The sequence below is a fragment of the Diceros bicornis genome, chromosome 3 (assembly GCF_020826845.1).
Source record: "Diceros bicornis minor isolate mBicDic1 chromosome 3, mDicBic1.mat.cur, whole genome shotgun sequence".
NCBI classification, from domain to species: domain Eukaryota; kingdom Metazoa; phylum Chordata; class Mammalia; order Perissodactyla; family Rhinocerotidae; genus Diceros; species Diceros bicornis.
The window spans coordinates 37,875,825-37,898,313 of record NC_080742.1 but is presented as its reverse complement, the minus strand read 5'-3'; the positions used below and the strand labels follow the sequence as shown (position 1 = coordinate 37,898,313).

At 34.3% G+C, this 22,489-nt stretch overlaps 1 protein-coding gene across 6 annotated transcripts in view; it reads right to left on the bottom strand.

Moving 5' to 3' along the window:
• PHF14 (PHD finger protein 14) overlaps positions 1-22,489 on the bottom strand; it is a 187,244-nt gene that overhangs the window by 129,291 nt on the left and 35,464 nt on the right. For all 6 annotated transcript variants that reach the window (XM_058526320.1, XM_058526329.1, XM_058526338.1 and 3 more), the window contains exons 7-13: positions 22,110-22,247; positions 8,007-8,153; positions 7,079-7,349; positions 6,670-6,776; positions 5,204-5,299; positions 3,282-3,385; positions 1,168-1,299 (exon numbers count right to left, since the gene is read on the bottom strand). In XM_058526320.1, coding sequence (XP_058382303.1) covers positions 1,168-1,299; positions 3,282-3,385; positions 5,204-5,299; positions 6,670-6,776; positions 7,079-7,349; positions 8,007-8,153; positions 22,110-22,247 — 995 coding nt within the window. The remainder of the gene's footprint in view (positions 1-1,167; positions 1,300-3,281; positions 3,386-5,203; positions 5,300-6,669; positions 6,777-7,078; positions 7,350-8,006; positions 8,154-22,109; positions 22,248-22,489) is intronic.

Genomic DNA, 22,489 nt, shown 5'->3' with positions numbered 1-22,489 from the left:
TGTGCTGGGTTTCAAAAGCACATAAATACCAAAATAAATACACTCCACTATATTTGAAAAGAGCAGACCGGTATGACTATCTCAAGACAAACTGATAAAAAAATACTATGAAAAAGCCTTCTGTGAAAACAGTGAAAGAATGTAAGCTTCCTAATAAAATGAACAGAGGTAGCTTTATGAGATAAAACAATGAGGTAGAAAAACATGCCTAATATGTTTGAGAAACACACACGACTTTTTGTATAGATTGCCATTTAAGAATCTGGGATTCATTCTTTTCTAAAACTAGAAAGGTAATTTGTATAAAAAGAATACTCATGTTCATTCCCAAGTTTCCCATGTCCTATATTCCTCCTATATAATCAGCCTATTAAAATTTGAACATCTGTTTCTCCCTTGGACTAAAATTAAGGAAAGGATAAAACTCATTATAAATACCATAAACTTTTATGAAACATGTGTAGTGATTCAACACGCCTAAGTTAATGAAAAAAATAATTCAGAAACATATGTCAAATGTTTGTAGATTTGCAAAGAAAAGTTGAACTTAAATATAACTAGTGTAAATGACAAATACCAGAAGTAAAGCCTTCAGTGACACTAATATAGAAATAAAATACTAAATTACAAATAAAAGCACAAATGTGGATGCAAATTCTTGATAAATTCATTCAATTTCAAAAGTAAAGCATTTGAAAAATCCTTATAATAAAGCAAACGAGAATTATAAACACACTAGACAGAATTCATGCCTTAAGAATCCATTGCTAAGATACCAAAATACCAGGTAACTTAAAATTCATTTCTCAAAAAAACTGTTAAAATTTTATTCATCTAATACTATAGTAAATATTTATGTCTAAAGTGTTCTCACCACAAAAAAAAAAATGGTAACTATGTGAGGTGATGGATATGTTAATTAGCTTGATTGTGGTGATTATTTCTCAATGTATACATATATCAAATCATTAAGTTGTACACCTTAAATACATACAATTTTCAACTGTCAATTATACCTCAATAAAGTTAGAAAAAATATTTATAAGAATATCAATTAAATGTGCCAAAAACTTTATTATGAAGCAATATGATATAACACTTCATTTTATACTATTGAAACTAAGAGCAAACCAGTTCTAACATCTAAATCCCCTCCCTTTTACTTACCAATAACTGTTTTTGGTCTTTCTTGGCATCCTTGTAAGAGGAGGATCCAGACAACCAAGATGGTAATGGAGTTTACAGGTATCACACAATAAAAGAAGATGCTGATCGTGGTTCTTCTTACAAATTCCACAGCTTTGAATAAAGGCAGCAAATAAAGGATTAGAATAATGATTATTATAGAAAAAGTTAATTTATAGCATATTTTTTAAATATCAAAATTTTGCCTCGATTAACAATATTTCTTTTGTTGAAATCAAATGTTTTTTCATAACACATCTTTTTATAATATCAATAACTAATTATTAGTCCTAAATACTTTTGAGAATATAGAAAAATAGCTTGGATCTAGCATAAATTTAAATATTGGTAGAGTCAAACTTTTCAAAGAAGGGCATATATATTTATTTTCAACATCATCTTTACCTTAATTTTAATTATCACTTAAAACTCATTTAACATTAGCTCAATTTTTCTCTAGAAACATAAATTGTTAAAACAAAAGAATTTTCCAATTTTCTACTTCTCTAAAACTACAAAAGAAGTTACTTTACAAACAAAACTCAGTTTATAACATTAATTATAAACCTTTCAAAGAGCCTTCAACATGTAAATAAGCTACATATATAAATAAGTCTCTTTTCAAAATCAGACTTTGAGTTTAAAAATATACCAATTAATATTTATTGCAAAGAACGTAGAGTTTTACTATTGTCATTACTGCTATTTTGGACTTTTGTTTTTAAGGAATCTAACTTTTCTTGTGCAAAAAGGCAACTTAACCACTCGTGAGAGCACAAGCACCATGACCTGAAAATCTATGGCATATTTATATTGGGAATGTAAAGAGTGAGGGAAAAGTTGTTGAGAACTAAAAGAGCCATCCATGTACAGAAACAGCCAAGATATTTGGATTTTTAAAATAACCCTAGAAAAAAAGATCATAAGCACACACACATACACACACACACACACACACACACTAACAACAACTAGTACTTGGTCTCTCAAAGTTGCTCAGAGTTAAAAAGGAAAATCACCTAAAATATATTCTGAAACAAAAAGGAACTGTAGCGATAAAAGTTAAAAGCACAAGGATATGCTTGATGGTTCCAAATGAACCAAATTTGTTTAGAAAAGCTGGACTGAGAATGTGCTAGTCTTCAGGCTGTACACTAAGACACTAGTGGGCTTTTCCCCCATTTCAAGGAAGTTATTTACTACAATCCATGGAGCGAGCCTCCAACCAAGAATGGAAAGTAATTACAGAGATTGATATTGTTATTATTGCTGCCATTTCTGAGAAAGGAAGAAGTGGTGGGGAGAATATTTGTGTATTTACATAACCATATATATGTGTGCGTGTGTGAATGTATACATTTGTGTGTGTCTACGTACATAAACATACTAGCATCTTCTAAACTTTTCTCACTTAATCAATATAATCAGTTACATGAAAAAAATAAGAGCCTAACCTATTTAGGTATGGAAAGAAGTCCTGACTATGTCAGAATACTGTAACAGTGAACACTGTAAAATAGTGAGCAAAAAAAGTAAAGAACAAAAATATTTCCAGAAACAAAATTAATATAACTGAGCAGAGAGAAAAAACAAATGTAGACAGATTCAAACCTAAAACTTATCTTTATTATCCACCACTGTATAAAGGAAATAATTTAGATTGTATGTGTTTTCACTACCTAAAAACACATGCAAAATTCTAAAACTCATTCAAGTAAAATAAAATATAAATGCCCATTGATCTAATATATTGTTTTAATTATTTAAGGAAATAATCATCCACATTATTTAAAGTCACTTTCCAATTCCCCAAAGAGGACTGTTCATTTCCATGGAGCTTATGTACACATATCCCCAGTTACTTAAAGGATACAAAAAGTCATTTATCTTATTATCAAAAGATGAGCAAAAATCTCTTCTATCATTCAACCTGGAAAGCATCTTTGATGCAGATATTAATAAAATGAACTTCAAATGCACTTAACTTAAATTCTGGTATGGACATAATTCATTCTCAAATATCTGAAGCATCTTGTTATTAAAACATATTAGTTTAAAAACACACAATATCAATCTGTCATAGTTTCATTACTTGCCTATAAAGTACTGCAGGAAGAGTAGATGTCTTTTGTGTGCCTCCTTCTTTTTTACTTGGTTTTCTCTCCTTGGGTGCTCGCAAAATTGCTGGTATATTCAACTTCTATTGAGTTGAAGAAATGCAGTTTATTTTGTTTTAAAGAAGAAATTTAAAGCAACATTTTCCTCTATATACCACTCAAGTCAACTAAATATGCTAGGATTGTTGGGGGAAAATGTCTTACCAGCTGCTACACTGGCAAAAAGGATTAAAGTGAGTTTTTGTCTCAGTTACTTCCATTAGAACCCTATAATTACAGGCTTTAATCAATTTTCAGTAGAACACTAAAACATGAAAATTAAACTTCTACTTTAGCTTCAAAAAGTGAACGACAAGGATGAGCATTTAAGAACATTAAAAAAAAATACAGTACACTTGACAAAAAGAATATTGAGGCCGTTTATTTTCCTCAACATCCAGCTACATTGGTGCTCCATAGGTTAATTAGAAAAATTATCTTATTGGACCAAACTCTCCACAAAGCGAATGAGATTCTCTTTGGGCTTCTACTAATCTGTAGTATGCTGGCTTCTCAGACCGCAACCATCTATCAAAGTCATTTCTCAGTGGCCCGGTGGACCGGCGTCTGTTCAACCAACTGGAAAAAAGTGTCATGCAAGCAGTATAAATGAATTCTACTTATGCTGTGTATTTTATATTTGCACAAGAAAATCTGTGAACTTCTATTAAAAGTCATTTAGTAAGTGAAAATGCCCTTTTATGGTAGACAATGTTTTACACTAAATAGGAGATTCTTATAAGGCAAACTCGCAAATCCAGGCAAAAGATAACACCAGGTTGGCAAATAAACTAATAATAGGCTTGCACTCAACATTAACTTCTCTAAATATAGAATATAAAACACCATCATCTTCTAAAAATCCATCAACAACCTATCAATAGGAACAAAGGTCAATTCTCCACAGGCGACTACTCATTATCACCTTTTAAATTATGTTATTCATTATAATATAAGCCACATAATCCTGTTCACATGAGAAGCAGCTTCAAAGCTAGCACGGCACAATACATATCAGTATGTATTACTTCAGTAAAATAACATGTCTACATGAATTATATGATGAATTTGACTCTTTGTAAACCTCTGAAACAAGTACCATAAAAAAATATCTGTTCTTTGAAAAGTCTCCTTCATACATAAGACCACTAAGGACTATTGTGAGTCTCTAGCATCCTTTAAAAATATAACTGAAATTATCTGAATGAGTTCTTAATTTATGTATCACATACACAGTACTAAAAAAGCATTCAAAGAAATCCATTTGGCAATGATTGTTTTCAACAGCAAGAACATTAACAGGCTAAAAATGTTCAAGGATAAAGTAATTTTTTTTCATAACTACAATAGTTACTAAAGGGAAAAAACTATAACATTAAAGTTCAAAAACCATCTCTTACATAGCTCAAAACCAAATCAATATGAAAATGAATCTCCCCAGTTTGCCTTTTAAATTTTACATCCAAAAAAAAAAGAACTAAATACAGCACAAGTACAAGACAGAAAAAATTAGCAAGGAATCTAAAACTGCTCAAGTAGAGGAAATAAGAATGTGGTAGGAGTAACTCATACTTCAAATCTTAGCTTCATCACAAATGACAGGTCAATCAGTTAGAGCAAATGAAAACATTTTGCAAACAAGATAGCTGTTAAAACAACCAAATTAAGCTACAGGTTCTCAGTAGGCAGCTTCCAACGCTCTAGATGTGTTTCAGGCAGAAATCATTATCCCAGAGGATTAGCTCACCCTAATCAAACAGAATTCTTCAGTTAGTGAAGTGACAGTTTTATCAGAGATCTGATCTCTGAAAATCATATAGAGAGCAAGAACAGAAGGAGATAGCAATTGGAAAGAAACTAACCTGCCCTGTGATTCTGCCTAGTAAGGCCCATATTCCTTGCCCTTCACTTCGAAGTTTTCCATTCAGGTTCTGTAGTTCTTCTAAAGATTCACATAGCTACAATGTAAATAATTCAAATTAGTAAATCATGAAAATATGTAGTAAAATATGTAAAACTTAAATATTTATCAATAAGTATCCAAGAAGGTCTATCTTTACATTCCATATATTTTTAATACATTCAAGTCACCATACTACTGACAGATAAGGCTATCCAATTATTTACACAGCACCACCAAAATGTAAGCTTTTTGTTTTATGTTAGCATTTTTACTACTAATAACGATACCTACATTTATATATTCTGTTATAGTTTACTATATAATTTCACACACCTTATGCTAATTAATCCTTATGACTTTATCAAGATATACTTCCCCCATTTTCCGAATGAGAAAACTAAGGATCATAGGGTTTTTGTGACTTGGTCAAGATCATAGAACTAGCAAGAATCCCCAGGTTTTCTCAATCTAATACCAGTACTCTTTTCACCACAGTGTGGCTGATTATTGGAAATTTACTTCCTACTAATTTTTTTATCACTTAAAACGTTATCTAACAATAAGTCAATACCAGTTTTATATGCTCATGTTACTTATTACCTAACATTTTAGCCACATCTTGCTTTTATATGATACTTCTTTTTGATCTCCCTCATCATAGAATGAAGATGTAGAATGGAAATTTAAATTGGGAAGTGTTTTTTTAAATCAAAAGTAACATTACAAAACAATTCAAGATAAAAATAGTAATTTAAAAATAAGTTTCTAGGGGCCAGCCCGGTAGCATAGTGGTTAGGTTCACACGCTCTGCTTTGGCGGCCCAGGGTTCACGGATTTGGATCCTGGGTGCAGAGCTGCGCACCACTTATTGAGTCATGCTGTGGCAGGCGTCCTACAGATAAAGTAGAGGAAGATGGGCACGGATGTTAGCCCAGGGCTAATCTTCCTCACATACACAAAAAATAATAAGTTTCTAAGTTTTCTACAAACTTAGAAAGAGAAGTCCTATGGTACATATGGTACATATAATACAGTGGTTAGGAATAAGGAATGGAGTCAGACTGCGTGGCCTCAAACCGCAACTCTATGACCTGACTACCTACGTGAGCCTGGGCAAATTACTTTACCTGTTTAGGACTCAGTTTCCTCCTCTGAAAGTGGGAGCAATAATCATAACTCACATTATAAAGCTGAAGTGAGGATTAAATGAGTTAATACGTGTAAAGTGCTCAAAATTGTGCCTGGCACATAGAAAGTGCTCAGTAAGTGTTAGCAAAGATAATGAAGATACTGAGGAGTAAAAGTTGTAAGGAAGGACATAAAACTCCAGAAGAATTTCAAAATGAAACATAAACAGAAATGCTATAAAATCACAAAAGAAATCATCAATAACATATACTGTTATTTGTTTTGTAGCCAACTTACCTTATTATATTCCACATGAAGCTTTTCTTGTTCATTCTCTAATTTATCCTTTATATTCTTTTGTTCAGCCATATTTTCCTGAATTTGAATCATGCGCATATTTCTCTCTATTTAAATTAAACACCCAATTTTACTTAGTAGAAAATAAAAGCTGATATACAAAATACACAAAGGAAGAAGCTAGCCATAAAGATGATCACATGAAGTAACCTACATTGTTTAAAAACTGCTCGCAAATACATGAACCTAGCATTTTGCAACAATCCCCAGCTTATTAGGAAAATAAACATGCTTTTACTTGATATACGTAGCATGGCTAATAAATTTCTAAAAATTGACAGCATATCAAATATTTTCATTAGCAAATTGTTCTCATCGAAAATGTGCATGTATTAGTCTCTATACTGACCAAAATAATAATTCACAAAATCAGCAGTGAGAGCAGGTTGCTTATGCTTTCTCCTTCCATCCACACTAGAACTAGTATCTGAATTGTCCACTGGGAAGATATCTGTACTAATTCCCATTAGCTCTGCTTTCCGCATCAGTTTACGAATGGCTGAAGCACTGCTAGTGAGTGGTCTGGGCAATTTTTCCCTCGGAACCCAGGCCTGGGGTCTCGTGGATCGAGCTAGTTCTGCTTTGGCACGATATTGTTGAAGCCGGGCATTGATCCTTGCCTATGAAAGAAATGAATACAAATTTTAAAATACATTGAAATGGAACACACTCCTTATGATTTTTACTTCCATGCTTAAAGAATGCAAAGATAAGCAGAATTTCCTAAATCAAGGCAAATTATACCTATCCATGGTCCTTAAGATATACTGTATAATTCTTAATTTTTGGGTTACAATAAACTAGGTCTACCCCTAGTAACAACTGTCCTGTTCTATGATCAGAGTTGTCAGAAACTAATTCGATTAAGCCAAAGTTTCTCTTCTCAATAACTGTAACAGTCTCCATAAATTTACTTAATTTACATAGAAAAACATTTTAAATGATGGGCAAACTGATCAAATCCTTTGCATAAATGAACATTAGAACAGACTGAAAAGAGACATGGTCAACATATGGCACTGACAGAATAATTTCCTCTAAGCCATATTTTTCAATGTATTTGGAAACATGCTTTATAAACAGCTGCTCTGTTGACCAGATGAGGAGTAATGCATTCAGCCACAAACTATACTCACCATTTACCTTAACAACAACCCATTTCCTAGGTAACTAACCAAATTTCATAATTATACTTCACATGTCATTGGCAAACACACAAGAGATCTAAAATCTATAACCTTGAAAGAAAAACATGAGTTTTGGCACGAATCCCATACCTGTGCTTCTGGTGACAGCTGCTTCTCTCTCTCTTGTAAAGACATTTTACAATAGGATTGTAGAGCCAAGTAGTTTTTTCTCTTCCACTTTCTGTCTAACCTATCTGCATGTTGCTTACAATAAGCAAAAAATGGATCTGCTATATCCTATACCAAAAAACAGGGGGAAAAAAATGAACATTTTTACTCCAAAGGGTCATGAAAACCTAACACAAGAGATAATATTTCCTTTTTGAAGAATTTCCTACAGTGTTGGTTATTTCTAAAATAAATTACAAAAGTAATTTTCTAATTACTAGGAAATTAGTAATTTCTTAAAATACCTAAGAAAATAATCACTGTTAAAACAAATAAGATTTTAACAATCTTAGGTAGAAACCATCTTTAAATATTAAAGTTATGCATACATAGATTAATATTACAAAACAATAATATATCCAGAATATACAGGTAAGATAAGTGGGAAAATACACACAGATAAGTGGGGCATTTCTAACCGGCTAGCAATGCATGGACAGATTCTACCCAGGACAAAAGTGGATTAAGTAGGCCAGGCCCTGTCAATAAAACACTTTAGGTATCCCCTTTAACTCTCTGTATAACCCTAAAACCTCAAATGGAAACACACCTCTCTCACAACCATCTTTCATGTACTAGCCTAATGGGTACATTTTTTATTCATAAAGAGTAGGGTACCAAAATAAAAAGAAAATACTTTATCAAAACCAGAAATAATTTATAAATACATACCCAAAAAAAGCAATCTGCAATGTGATTGTCAACAAAATGACAAGTAGTTCACTTTTTAGGTCAGTCCCAAGGAGGAAAAATAAAGATAAGCTATCCATAGAGTTTTTATCAAGTTATGTTAAAAGGGTCTCTTAGTAAGGTAGGGTTTTACAACCCAAAGAGAAATTATGACACTAAAAAGAAGAAACAAATCAGAAAGAATAGAAAGAGAAATAATAATAAAAAAATCTAACGTGTCCTTAACATAAAAAAAGCATATGATATAATTCTATAGTGTGATATCCATAGATGTCACAGTATGGCACTGCGGATGAGATCACAGAAATTGGAAACATAAAAATCTAGATACAAATCTTGCCTCCACCATTTACTGGCTTTGCGGCTTCAAACAAGTTGCTGAGCATCTCTGGGCCTCTGTTAACTCATTAGCAAAATGGAAAAAAAAAATAACTACTTCATATGGCTAGAAAAATAAAATACAAAAAATGTAGATACGAGACTGCATTAACACAACACACACAGCTTTCTCATGATATGCTTTAAATCTTGGTGACAAAGATGCTAAATGGAAAAAAGGTTATATCGACTTCAGCCAACATGGCCAGATCTGGAGAATTATTCTATTGTTTTAAAGTAGGTAAGGTTGAAATTGAGTTATCAGAGATAGGATTCATACTTCCATAGGTGAGTTAAGCATTAGGACTAAGACTCTGACTTAGGAAAAAGACCAGTTATCTCTGATTTAAAAGATATCTGAAAGGGAATAAGTAACCTAAGTAATATTTTTTTTGTTTTAATTAATTAATTTGAGATTCTGGAACAATAAACCCTAATTCTAAGGCCAGAATGACCAAGAGATTAATCTTAGAGAATGGAACAGATATACTAAGCAAATACTAACTACAGCAGAAACCACTAACTGTCTTTCAATATCTATTTTCCTTTTCTTCCCTTTAATACTAAAACCCTTTTACTGCGTACATAGCTTTTTTTGTTGTTAGTGTCGTCAAGTAGATGTCAACTCCTAGCAACCCTGTGTACAACCGAGTGAAACTTAGCCCAGTTTTTTGCGCCATCCTTTTACCTTCCGGCGCTATATCAGACAATGCTCCGCTGCTATTCATAGGGTACATGGCTACCCTGGTAGAAACTCTCTGCTCCAGCCTCCCTGCAGCTAGATACAGCCGTGTGACAAGTTCTGGCCAATGAGGTGTGTGAAATTTCCAGACCATGCCCTTGAAAGGAAAGTGCCTACTTTTAACCTCCACTTTCCTCCTTCCAATGGGGTGGAACCTAGTCAGGGTGGTGATAAACCATCTCTGACCATGTGAGAAAGTGCTACAAACTAAGGGAAGAGGAAGCAACAAGTAAGAAGGCACCTAGTCCTTGGAACCAAATATCCCTGAATATCCCCTAAACATCAGATCAGTTTGGAATCTTACATTAGAGAGAATTTAACTTCTTCCCTGTCTAAGCCACTCATTATTTGGTTTTGTTAAACCAGTCAAAATAGTTTTGTACTGGTTGGCTTGGAATATCCCTTCAACCTGCTTAGAGAAATGGAGCTTCTGAGATCCCACTCCCAAAGGAAAATGAAACGGGAAAACCATTTTTCTGAATATCTACTATGTGCCAGGCACACGTACCTTTTTACATACTATCTCACTTATCCTTTACCACTACCACATGATAGGGGCTCTATTACTTTAATATCAACTTTACAGATAGAAAACTGAAAACCAAAGAGGTTAAGTTGCTAACTCAAGATCTATGGCTAGTAAGTAAGATCTGTCTTTTTCAACCACCACCTGACTGTCATCAGCTTCACTTACGGAGGTTTCTAAATAGAGATGACTAATGCCCAGCTCTAGAGATTCTGATTCAGCAGGTCTAAGGCAAGACTTGTAAATGCAAATACCTTGAGAAACAGTACCAGTAAACATAAATGAGTAAAGGGGGCCTGAAAGATGCTGGAAATTATAAGACAAAAGTAAATGATGGGGGGGTGGGATGAATGGTGGGAACTGTGAGAACTGTAGGGCCTGTGGCAAACTGGAATGCCCCATATAAAGGCATTCAAATTCAAGGTTTTCTTTTTATAACACTATTCCTATAGGACAAAATGTATCTACAGGTCAAATTTAGCCTGTGGACCTCCAAATGGCATGGTCAGGTCTATAATCTTAAAAAAATTTTTTTTCCTTTAAACAAAGCTCCCTGAATAATACTGACACAGCAGATCAAAGGAGCATAAACTGAAAGAAACTTGGGAGTCTTGTACGTTCAGAACCATCTGGCACTTATAAAAACAGTATATTTTTAAGAAAGTAGAGATGTTTTATTGGTATCTTAATAATAAAATTGAAGTGTTTACAGAAACCAGAAGAGTGTAAATTCTACAATGAGTTAGCAGCATATCGCATTTTATCTTTTCAATTATAACACCATCAATGTTCTTGTCCACCCACCTCAGCCACCTAATTGCCACGAACGTACCTAGATTCCGTACTGTCTCCATAATTCATTGCCTAAAGTATCATGCCTTGAGCATCACCTTTTATCTTTCCTGCCCACTCCCTCTAAGACTCAAACAAGTTTTTAACACCATTCAGATCTCCAGTGTATGACTTTCTACCTTCTGACTGTCCTACAGCCCATGCACATAATGACTGCCCTCTTTACCTGATTATTCCATGGTCCATCAGTTAATTACTCCTTTGCATGGAGCATCAACTCATTTGCTCCTCTCTTCCTCACCTACCTTCACTTGAGAAAACCTGAAGCACAGGTAAATCCAACTCTTCCCCTACTTTGCACCTGCACCTGAGCAGCTAAACACATTCCCAAGTTAATTTACTCTCCATTTTCAGACAATTATTGCAAAACTTCATCTCTCCCTCAAACCATCAATATCTCCTCCCTATTCCTGACTTGCAGATGCTGACCTTATTTGTTTCTTAATTCCACTGGAGAGGAGGTTGGGGAGGGGGAGAAAAAGCAAAGAAATGAGAACTTCCACATCCTCCAATTACCACATACATCAACCTAGCTACAACCCTACCCACATCCTCTGCCTCGTCTCCTGTTACTATGGATAAACTGCCCAAAGTTCCTATCCAAGGTTAACTCCCTCACTTGTGCATTGGATCCCACCCCTTCTTTCCTCCAGCAATTCTACCTCTCTCCTGCACTTTTCCTCTCTACTGGATCACGCCCTTCAGCATATAGCATATTAAACATACTGCAGTATCTTTAAAAAACAAACCTTAAAGATCTTCTTTGGGCTCCCATATGCTGTTCCACTTCTAAGCTCTTCTTAAAAGGAAAAAATCTAAAGTCCTGTCCATATTAGCTATCTTCAATTCTATTCCACTCCCGTTTTCATGATTACTACCAACCACTCCAATAGATCCTGTCAAGGGAAAAATGACCTTCATTTTGCCAAATCCAGCGGTCATTTCTCAATATTAATCTTATTCATTTGATACACTTGCTCATTCCCTCTTTGAAACACTTCTTTGAAAGACCCCTGGTATACTATTCTCTCTTAGTTCTCTTTTCCCTCACTAATCACTCCTCAGTCTCCTTGGTAGATTCCTTCATATTTTCCCAACCTTGAATGCTGAAGTAGCCCTTTGGCTGTCATCAGATCTCTTTTCATCTCCATTCACTCTTATACCCTAGCTAATTTCATCTAGTCATCTCATCATAAATACTATCTGTACTCTGACAGCTCCCAAATTTATAGCTTTAGCCTTGACTGCTTCCCCAAATGTCAGAGTCAGATAGCCAACTATCACTAGATGTCTCCATTTAGATGTCTAATAGACATCTTGAACTCAACACATCCAAAACCATATTCAACTTCCCTTTCTCCTGCAACAAGTCTGCTCTTCCTACAGTCTTCTCCATCTCGGTCAACTGCAATTCCATTCTACTAGAAACTCAGGGCAAAGAGAAGTCAACTTTAATCCTTCTCTTTCTATTATACTCTACAATCTACCAGCAAATACCTAAAAAGTCTGTCCTTTCTCATTATGTCAACCCTGAAACCTGCTGCAATAAGATTCCCAACTGGTCTCCCTACTTTTACCCTTGCCTCTCTATGGTCTGTACTCGACACAATAATCAGAGTGGTCCTTTTAAACGTAAGTGGGTTCACATGTACTCTATGCAAAACTCATAGCTTCCAATCTTATTCAGAATAAAAACCCAAAGGCCTTCCCATTTTCTTCCAGGTCCTATGTGATGTGGCCCCCTGCTACCTCTATGACCTCCTTCTTCCCCTCTTACCAACTCCAGTCCCTAACTGTACCAGCTATATCAGTCTCCTTGTTGGTCCTTAAACCAAGTACGTTCCTACCTCAGAGTCTCTGCATATTCTGTTTCCTCTGCCTGTAATGCTCTCCTCTCAAATAAACATGTGCTCCCTATCACTTGCCTTACAGATTTTCATAAAATATCACCTTATTAGAGAGCTCTTCTGTGATATCTATAAAACAGCATTATCTTACCTCCCTGACTCCCTAAATACTTTAATCTACTTTATATTTCTTCACAGTACTTACCACAATATATTTCTTTGCTTACTTTTTCACTATCTGTCCTCTCTCTACCTGCCACTCAAATGTAAGCCACCTTAAGAGCACACAGTCTGTTTTGTTCACTGCTATCTCTAAAGGGTCTATAACAATGCCTAATACATAGTAGGTCAATATATTGTTGAATAAATATGTTGAATAAATGACAGTAAAACACATTAATTTATAATCCTTAAATTGCTAAAGGTAAGAGGTAGATAAGCCAAGAAGGTCCAGCTGAAGTTTCTGATTTGTAGAGGGAACCATCTTCTTTCTGTATTTATATCATTTCTTGTCTGTACTAGGCACTTTTGACATCTTTTAGTGCCATCCTGTATGGTTGTTCAACATTTCATTGTGCTTACTATCTATCCCCACCTAGGTGGGCACTGTGACTTGAGGCTATTTCTATGGTCCCTGACAGACTCCTCCACCCCAATACCTGGCTTAGTGCCTTGCACATACGCACAGGCCCTCAGTCATGACTGACTGATTTTACTGAGTATTATAAAGCTACCTCTGAATATAAAATGCACTGTTTGCTAAACAAAGTTTAGGTTACCCCTTAACACAAGTTAACTGAATTTAGAACGTGAACTCAATAAGGACTGTTACATTCATTTCCACAAATACTTGCTGAGTTATATTTCTGTCAGCCTCCAACTGTGGTGCCTTGCAGACATTTTACGATTAACTCGTTTATCATACAGTTGTAGTTTATTTCTTAAAGAGTCTTATACTCAAATCTGAAACTCCCAGATGATGAAGATGAAAAAAGAAAAACAACTGAGCAAGAATTCTTAATTTCTTACTCAAGTACTTGAAATTTCTAGAACCTTTTACAGATGAAAATTTTAAATGTAAATTCAATGCCCAGATGCCTAGTGTCTAGATCCCAAAAGAGAAAAACACAGTTGACAATAAATATATTTTGTCCTTTACATATTTCCGAACCATAAACAAAACTATGTCTGATAGCTGTTTAGTATTTCTTCCTATAAAAACTAAATATAACCAACTTAGCTTTATTGGTATCTTGCACTTGGGTTCTATCCAAGAATTTGTTTTCAACTTGATCTCATTTGTGAAGGTATATTTTTCCCATTTGGCATTCATCACTTGTTCATTTTCCCCTAACTTTTATGATTTAAGTATTTTACCAATTCTTAAAACACTCATACATATTGTATGCAGAATATGACTGTCTAAAACCAAGGTGAACTAAATCTAAATTAGTATTAAGTCTTTTTATGTAGTTAAATTATACTTCTTATAAAATTTATTGAAAATATATAGCAGTTTCTTTACCCCTGAAAATATTATTTTTATATTTACCTTTTATACAAAAAATTAATACCAATCTAGCTAATGGCAAAATAAGGCTTTATCCAAGAAAGCAAAATTATCCTTTGGCATCAGATTTTACAAAGGTGTATGGTATTAACTATTTATATTAAGCTCATTAAAAGTTGACATAATATATCTTTCTGGCACAAAAATATGTATGATTCAATGATTATATAACACTTTAATAATTCTAATTCTGCTTTTCATTTTTTAACTCCATCTGTTAAAATAAAAAGAGTAAACTTATATTAATTTATTCTGCAGCTGAAGCTCATCTTATCCAATATCAGTCTTACCTAGGAAAGTACTAATATCTGTTCTGCGCATATTTAAGAATTATCCATCTGCATTTATTATCATATCTTATATTTCCTTAAACTTGGAACATTTCAAATTCACCATTTTCGATTGCAGTTTATAATGCAGATACAAATATGGTCTTATGGTAGATATCCCAATTTAGACACGAACACAAAACTGACACAGTTAATTCAAAAATAACACTATAGAATTAGCCCTGATGGCCTAGCAGTTACAGTTTAGTGTGCTCCGCTTCAGCAGCCTGGGTTCAGTTCCCCGTCACAGAACCACACCACTCGTCTGTCAGTAGCCATGCTGTGGCAGTGGCTCACATAGAAGAACCAGAAGAACTTACAACTATACACAACTATGTACTGGAGCTTTGGGGGGAAAAAGGAAGAAAAAAGGAGGAAGACTGGCAAGAGATTTTAGCTTAGGGTGAATCTACCCCCGCAAAAAACAAAAATAACACTATAATCTCTTTATTAAAAACAGAACTGATATATTTATCTTATAGGTTATTTATTTATTACTTATATTATTCAAAAAAGGATTTAAAGTGGCTTTTAAAATATGCAGAATACAAGATAATTTTAAATTTTAGTTATTAATCTTAAAAATTAAGTAAGAACTGTGGGGGGGGGGGTGTTTATGTGTGTGTGTGTGCTTTGAAGGTGAGAGTAAAAAATGGAATGAGGAAAAAAAGGTAGGAAAAAATAAGATGAAGCCAGACATACAGAATATTCCTTAAAGTTATGTGTAAGATTATAGAACTAACTTGGAGCTGTGACAATAAATGATAAAGGCCAGTACCATTCAGTCTATGGGATTCTTTTTTCAATGTAGAATGTTGTTTTCTTTCCTTGAATAACAAATGCTAAAGCCATACTAATGTTTAGAGTTTAGATAAGTGATCTCTTTTGACATAAAATGTACCATAAATGAAAAATAACTTAATCAATAACCTTGACTAAACAATGTTCTGATTTACTAAACTTAACTCCCTAAGAAATACAAAGTAATTGAGCCAATATTAACTTGACCTCTCTGACTGGGGTAAAAAGCCAATGAGAAACAAAGCCTTGGAAAGGAAGGACTACTCAGCAGCCAGGCCCACTCTGATGAGAGAAGCTGGAAGAAGAAGGGATGACACTATGAAAAGGCAAAGACCCAGTAACTGATGAGACTCAAAGAATAGAACGCTCAGAACATTAGAATTATTCTACTCTGAAGCAAAAAAAGGAAAATTGGGAAAAGTGACATTTTTACTTTTTCCTTTCACTACTCACAACATCTGATTCTTCTTTTCTTTCTTTTAATGCTTGCCATAGAGATTACTTCATTTGGTCTAAGTATATGGGTGTGCTACAGTGAATGGAAATAAACTGCCAACTTCTTAGGCTAGTTGTGGCAAACTGTGCTGACTCCCCCAGTCATTCCCTTCCAACATATTCCTTTTTTGCAAAGCCCATTTTCTTTGACAGAAACTGAAAATGTCAGATTTTACCTTCCCAACTTATCTCACTGCTAATGGTGGCCATAATGACTACGTTTTGACACAAGACCTGATGGAAAGAAATCTACTGGAGTGAACATAAGAGACAAATTTTCATTCTTAATAATAAGAGAACCCTTTTCCTCTTCTTTTGCTTTGATTCTACAATGAAAGAACATAGTGCTTAGAGCTAATCCAACAACGTTGAGATCATGAGACAACAAGCTTAAGAACTAAAAAGAAAAAGAAAAACACTGATGTTGGTAGACTAGAAGGATAAAATAAGACTGGATCACTGAGCCACTGAAACAACCCCGTGTGTAGGTTTATAACTCCTGTCATATGACACAGTTAATATATTACTATTTAGGCCACTGTAGTTAAGAATTCTATTACTTGCTGCTGAAAGCCTAGGTGAGATCCAACACCAAGAAGAGGAACAAACAAAACATGTATCTTAAAGGCCGCATGCACACTGGTAGTAGACTCCAAATGTGGCTCTGAAATTTCCAGAAAATTAAAGAGGTTAATACAATCAATTATATAATTCACAATATCCATAAGATAAAAACCAAATGAGGTAATAAGCAAACACACAGCTACATCTAATATTAAGAACTGAGAGAAAGAAGCCCATGTAGTGTACTGAAAATGGGCTCATCAACATTCTCAGTTAATACAAAAGAAAAAAGTCAACAAGGCTTTCAATAACAACAATGTAAAAAGCACACATTAGCAAAAGGAATAATAATAAGAATCAAACTAATTTTGCCTAGGTCCATAAGTGTCTAACAATACAGCTTACATAGAATGTTGAGAGGAATTTATGTTCTCCATATACTCCAAATAAATCATATTTCTTACAGTCAAACTTCAAATAAAGGTTAAATAAGATTATATTCTTAGAGAAATACCAAGATGAAAGTGATTTGCTAACATATGCTTTAACAGTTAACTGAGCTGGGGTAACAGTGAACTTCATCTTATGCAAACTAAAGAGGTAAACAGACACATGTATGAATAAATTCCAATAGCACAAGAAAGTGTGCCAAAGGGTATACCCTCAGGCAATGCCTTTAGATAAACAGGAAATCAAAATAAGGATAAATGGGATATCAAATATGCCAAACACTACAACACAAAGTGATTGTTTGAAAACTAATTTTAGCCTAGAATTCTTTTTTTAAATAAAATCTTACAAAAAAAAGACCTTAAATACTAAACAGCTGATCAAATAAAAGTTGACTGATATAAGGGGCCACTCCCTCAACTTGTCTTCTAATCACTATGGATACAGTGAAAAATAAGAGTACACCAAAAAAATCCCTGTCCTCATGAATCCATGTTCTAACGAAGGTGACAGACAAGAAACACGATAAATAAGAATCACATATATTAGATAGTAGTTAGATATTAAAAAAAGAAAAAGAAAGCAGGAAAGGTGAATAGAAAGTGTCATGGGAGGGAGAGGGTTGCAACTTTAGACAAGGTGACCAGGAGAGGTCACAGTGAGAAGCAGACATGGAGCGAGGACCTGAAGAAAGGGAAGGAATGAACTATGAGGATATATATGGAGGAAGGGCAGCCCATGCAAGGAAACAAGTACAGAGGCCCAGAGAAGGAGCTCACCTGGCACATTCATTACAGGAGCAGCGAGGACACTGAGGCTGAATGAGGGGAAGAGATGAAGTCAGAGAGGTAATGTGAAGCCAGACCACAGAAAGTCTTATAAGTCAGTAAAGAAACTGGCCTCTAGTGTGAACCAGAGAGAAACCCACTGAAGGGTTTTGAGCAAAGGAGTGACCAGATCTGACTTAGATTTTAATGTGATAATGCTAGCTGCTATTGAGAATGTCCTTTATTCTCCAGAAAAGGGTTGACAAAACCACGACCTGAGAGCCAAATCTGGCCCCGCCTGTTTTTGGAAATAAAGCTTTATTTGAACACAGCCCCGCTCATTCGTTTACATATTGTCTATGGCTGTTTTCACAATCAATGGCAAAGTTAAGTAATTGCAATATAAACCACAGGCCTTCAAAGCCTAAAATATTTACTATCTGGGTCTTTATAGAAAAAATTTGCCATTCTCTGCTCCAGAAAAGCAAAGGTGGAAACAGTTAAGTGGTTATATTAATCTGGGTGACAAAGGATAACTTGGACTAGGGTAGCAGCAATGAATTTTGTAAGAAGTGGACATATTCTAGACATATTTTGAAGGTACAGCTGATAGGATTTGCCAAAGGATTAGAAGTAGAGTATGAGAAAAAGTGATCTGAGTAACTGTCATAGAGTTCATCTAGAATAATTTAAAAAATAAAGTGTAAGTTATCGAATGCCTAACACAGTCACATAAAGGTATCACTGAAGATCCCATATAAAATGTCTAACTTTAAGCAATGTAACTTCTTGATAATTCATTAAAAATTATTTGATCCACCAAGAGCCCATTCCAACCAATCCCAGTTCTCCTAGCAATATTAAGGCATCAGTTCAATAGCCAAAGATCTAATTTGAGCCCTTGAAATTTAATCCAGGAATGATTTCAGTCCATTAAGTCAAAGGTTGTGGGAAAAATCAGTAAAATCTATAAATAATCTTATATTGTTTCAAAGAGAATTTGCTACATAGTAACAGAGTATATAACATGTTCAATAGTACCAAAATCAGACTTTACCACAGAAGAACCAACTACCATATGGTTTAGATGGCATATAAATAACCTTAAGGCTAACTGTATGACGTGAAAAATAATAATGTAAGTTTCAGTCAGTATAACCGAACCTGTGCTATGTAGCTCAGTTTTAATAATAGTAAGATACATTTTGTCATAACATGGTTTGAATATTCTAAATAATCTGGAATTTTCACAAAGTGGATCAAAAAGAATAGAAATTTCAAATAGATCCTCACCACTGAGATAAAGTACTATGTCAAAAGGCTATAAAAAATCATGAAAAATATAGCAAGGTGTATGACATCACTGGATGAAACTGAGGCACTTCTCTTCTTCAACTTTTCTTTTACTGCCTATATAAAACAGTCACCAAGAAGTAAGAAATCCAACTTAATAAACCAGTATTTAAAAAAGAAAAAAAAAAAAGCTTTCTAGAAATCCATATAAAACTGAAACAGAAGATATGCCCACAAACAATAGATGTTTTAATTTAAAATTTGTTTTTTAATTAAATATCTATTACATTACATGAATCTTAATCTACAGAAGCATAACCAGGAGAAATAGCCAAGACCTTCATTTTAACAGAATGATTACTGTCAGGAGCAAACCTCACTGATATTGATTCATGCAAATTCTCTGGCTGTAGAACATTTTTCAGAAATCTTTCTTGTTTTCCAATTCTATAAATGTTTATAACAAGAAACCAAAAACATATGTAAATATGCTTTAAATCATTTCCCCAAAAAGAGTACACTTATCAAGGTAGTGAATAGGGGAAAAAGTCACATTTTATTATTCCAGCACCCAGAATTCCTACCTAATCAATCAAGGGAGGGAGCAAGGCAAGGAAAAAGCCTTAGGCCCAGTTTCCACAACCTGATTTATTTTAGCTTTCCCTGATTAGCTAACAGATATAGAAAGACTATAGACTGAAAACCATTTATTTAATGTAATATTGTTTTGTTTGTTTCATTTCAATTTGAATGCCTTTAGACGTGGGGATGATGCACTCTCTAAATCACCATAGACCCCATTACACTCCACTGTCCCACATGTGGCTACTTCACACATTTTTGTTAATTAACTAGCTACTGTCTAACCCAAAACAATGGTGGATGGTGCTATACAAAGGGATCCAAACTACCATAGTATGAAAGGCAAAGCTCTTATCAAGTTTTAAAAGAAATGGCTACAAAGAACTCTTCCTGACTGTAAAGCTCAAAGTTTTCCAAAAGTAGAGTAATAACCTTAACCTACCAGTTCCCTGAGCCAGGTGCTCACCTCGGCTTTATCTGGTCTTCTGAGTCTTACTTGCCTTGCCCCTCCACACTTCTGTCCACCATCTTGACCACCAGCCATGACTAATCCACACAACCCTATTAGATAATTATACTTCTATGTCTGCCTAATAGCTGTGAAAATGCTCAATGCTCATCCAGTACCCTTCATCAATTAATTGAAGTACAACTCATCAGAATTTGAGACTCGCCCAAAAACAGATGTGTACCTAAAATATAATTGCTATAGGATCCATTTATTCATAAAATATATCCCTCAAAATTTGCTCAACAAATTTTCTCCATCAGATTATCCTTTTTACTTGTTTTCTGTCTATGAAATAAATGGGATAAGGTAAAAGCCCAATATAATAAACACATTTTTTACATGACACTGAAAATTTACCCAATAAAAGAAGGAATGTAACAAGAAGAGGCTTAGATACCATAAATCAATCACGAATATACAGTAAGAATTACAGAAGAAACACTCAATCACTTGCCTATATAAAGAACTTAAAGAATCAACAAAACTTGCTCTCAGGACTCCTTAACAATCTTAAAAATTATTGAAGACCCCAAAGAACTTATGTGAGTTACATTTATAGATAGTTACCATATTAAAAATTAAAATTGAGAAATTTTTTAAATATTCATTTATTTTAAAATAACAATAAGCTCATTATATCTTAACATAAATAACATTTTTATGAAAAATACTGTAGTTTACACATAAAAATTTAGTGAGAAGAGTGGCACTGTTTTACATTTTTGTAATCTCTTTAATGTCTAGATAGCTCACATAAAAGAAGAGAGCTGGATTCTCAAAACTGTTTCCACATTCAACATGTTACATGTTATATAATCTCTGGAAATCTCCACTATTGCTTGTGAGAGAACTAAGATTAAAACAAGTATATACCATTTTCATATTATTATGAAGATAGTATTAACCTCACAGACCCTTTAAAAGAATATTAAGGAGTCCCCCAAACACACTTTGAAAACAAGGACTGCTTAACCTAAAGCCAATAAACCTGGAATGAAAATTACAGAACTAAAAATAATTGTAAAGAGAGAAATGCAGATACTGAAGAGAGGGTAATGATTTTATTTAGAGAGTAACAGAGCAAGGTTATTACTCAAATACAATTTCAGATTCTCATACAAAATATGCTGACATTTTAATGCTTTAAAACACCTTGGATTATGTTCATTTTATCTGTCAGATCTCACTATAAAAATTTTAACATGTTTTCCAAATGTGTGACTTGCTTTATGACCAAAGAAACTCATGCATATTGTTTACTCTTGAAGTTTTAGACCAGTGATCTAGGCAATGACTTTAAAGATTTTTTATTTATTCATTTTTTTCCCCCCAAAGCCCCAGTAGATAGTTGTATGTCATAGGTTCACATCCTTCTAGTTGCTGTACGTGGGACTCGGCCTCGGGTTGGTCGGAGAAGTGGTGCCTTGGGGCGTGCCCGGGATCCGAACCCGGGCCGCCAGCATCAGAGCGCGCGCACTTAACCGCCAAGCCACGGAGCCGGCCCTAGGCAATGACTTTAAAAATAAACTTGTAAATTTATTTTATGGCACTTACCTGTTGTAAGACATAAAGGGGTCATAAGAAGTCTTATGAACATATTCACCAACTGTGGGTTTAAATAAACCTACCTCTTCTGCTGCTGCCTCTGAAAGCAGACCTTCCTTCTGAGCACAGGTCACATGGAAATAGGCTCTGCACATCCCTGCATCACAGCTAATGCAAACTCCAGTTCTAGCAAAACGAGGGTCTTCACAGAAGCTACACTCCTAAGATGGAATAAAAGGAAAACTCGCAGAGTAAAAATATGTCCAGAACAAAGACTTCATTCTCATACAAAGCATGCACAAAATACAAAGAGTGAACCAACAGTTTATCAATACAAACAATAACTGTATGCAAGCCAAGAGCTTACATGAAAAGAGTATTTCTTAATACATAGTTCTAATAAACCAAAATTCCACTGATATAATAACGATGCTAGTAATAATAATCAATATTATTTGAGGGC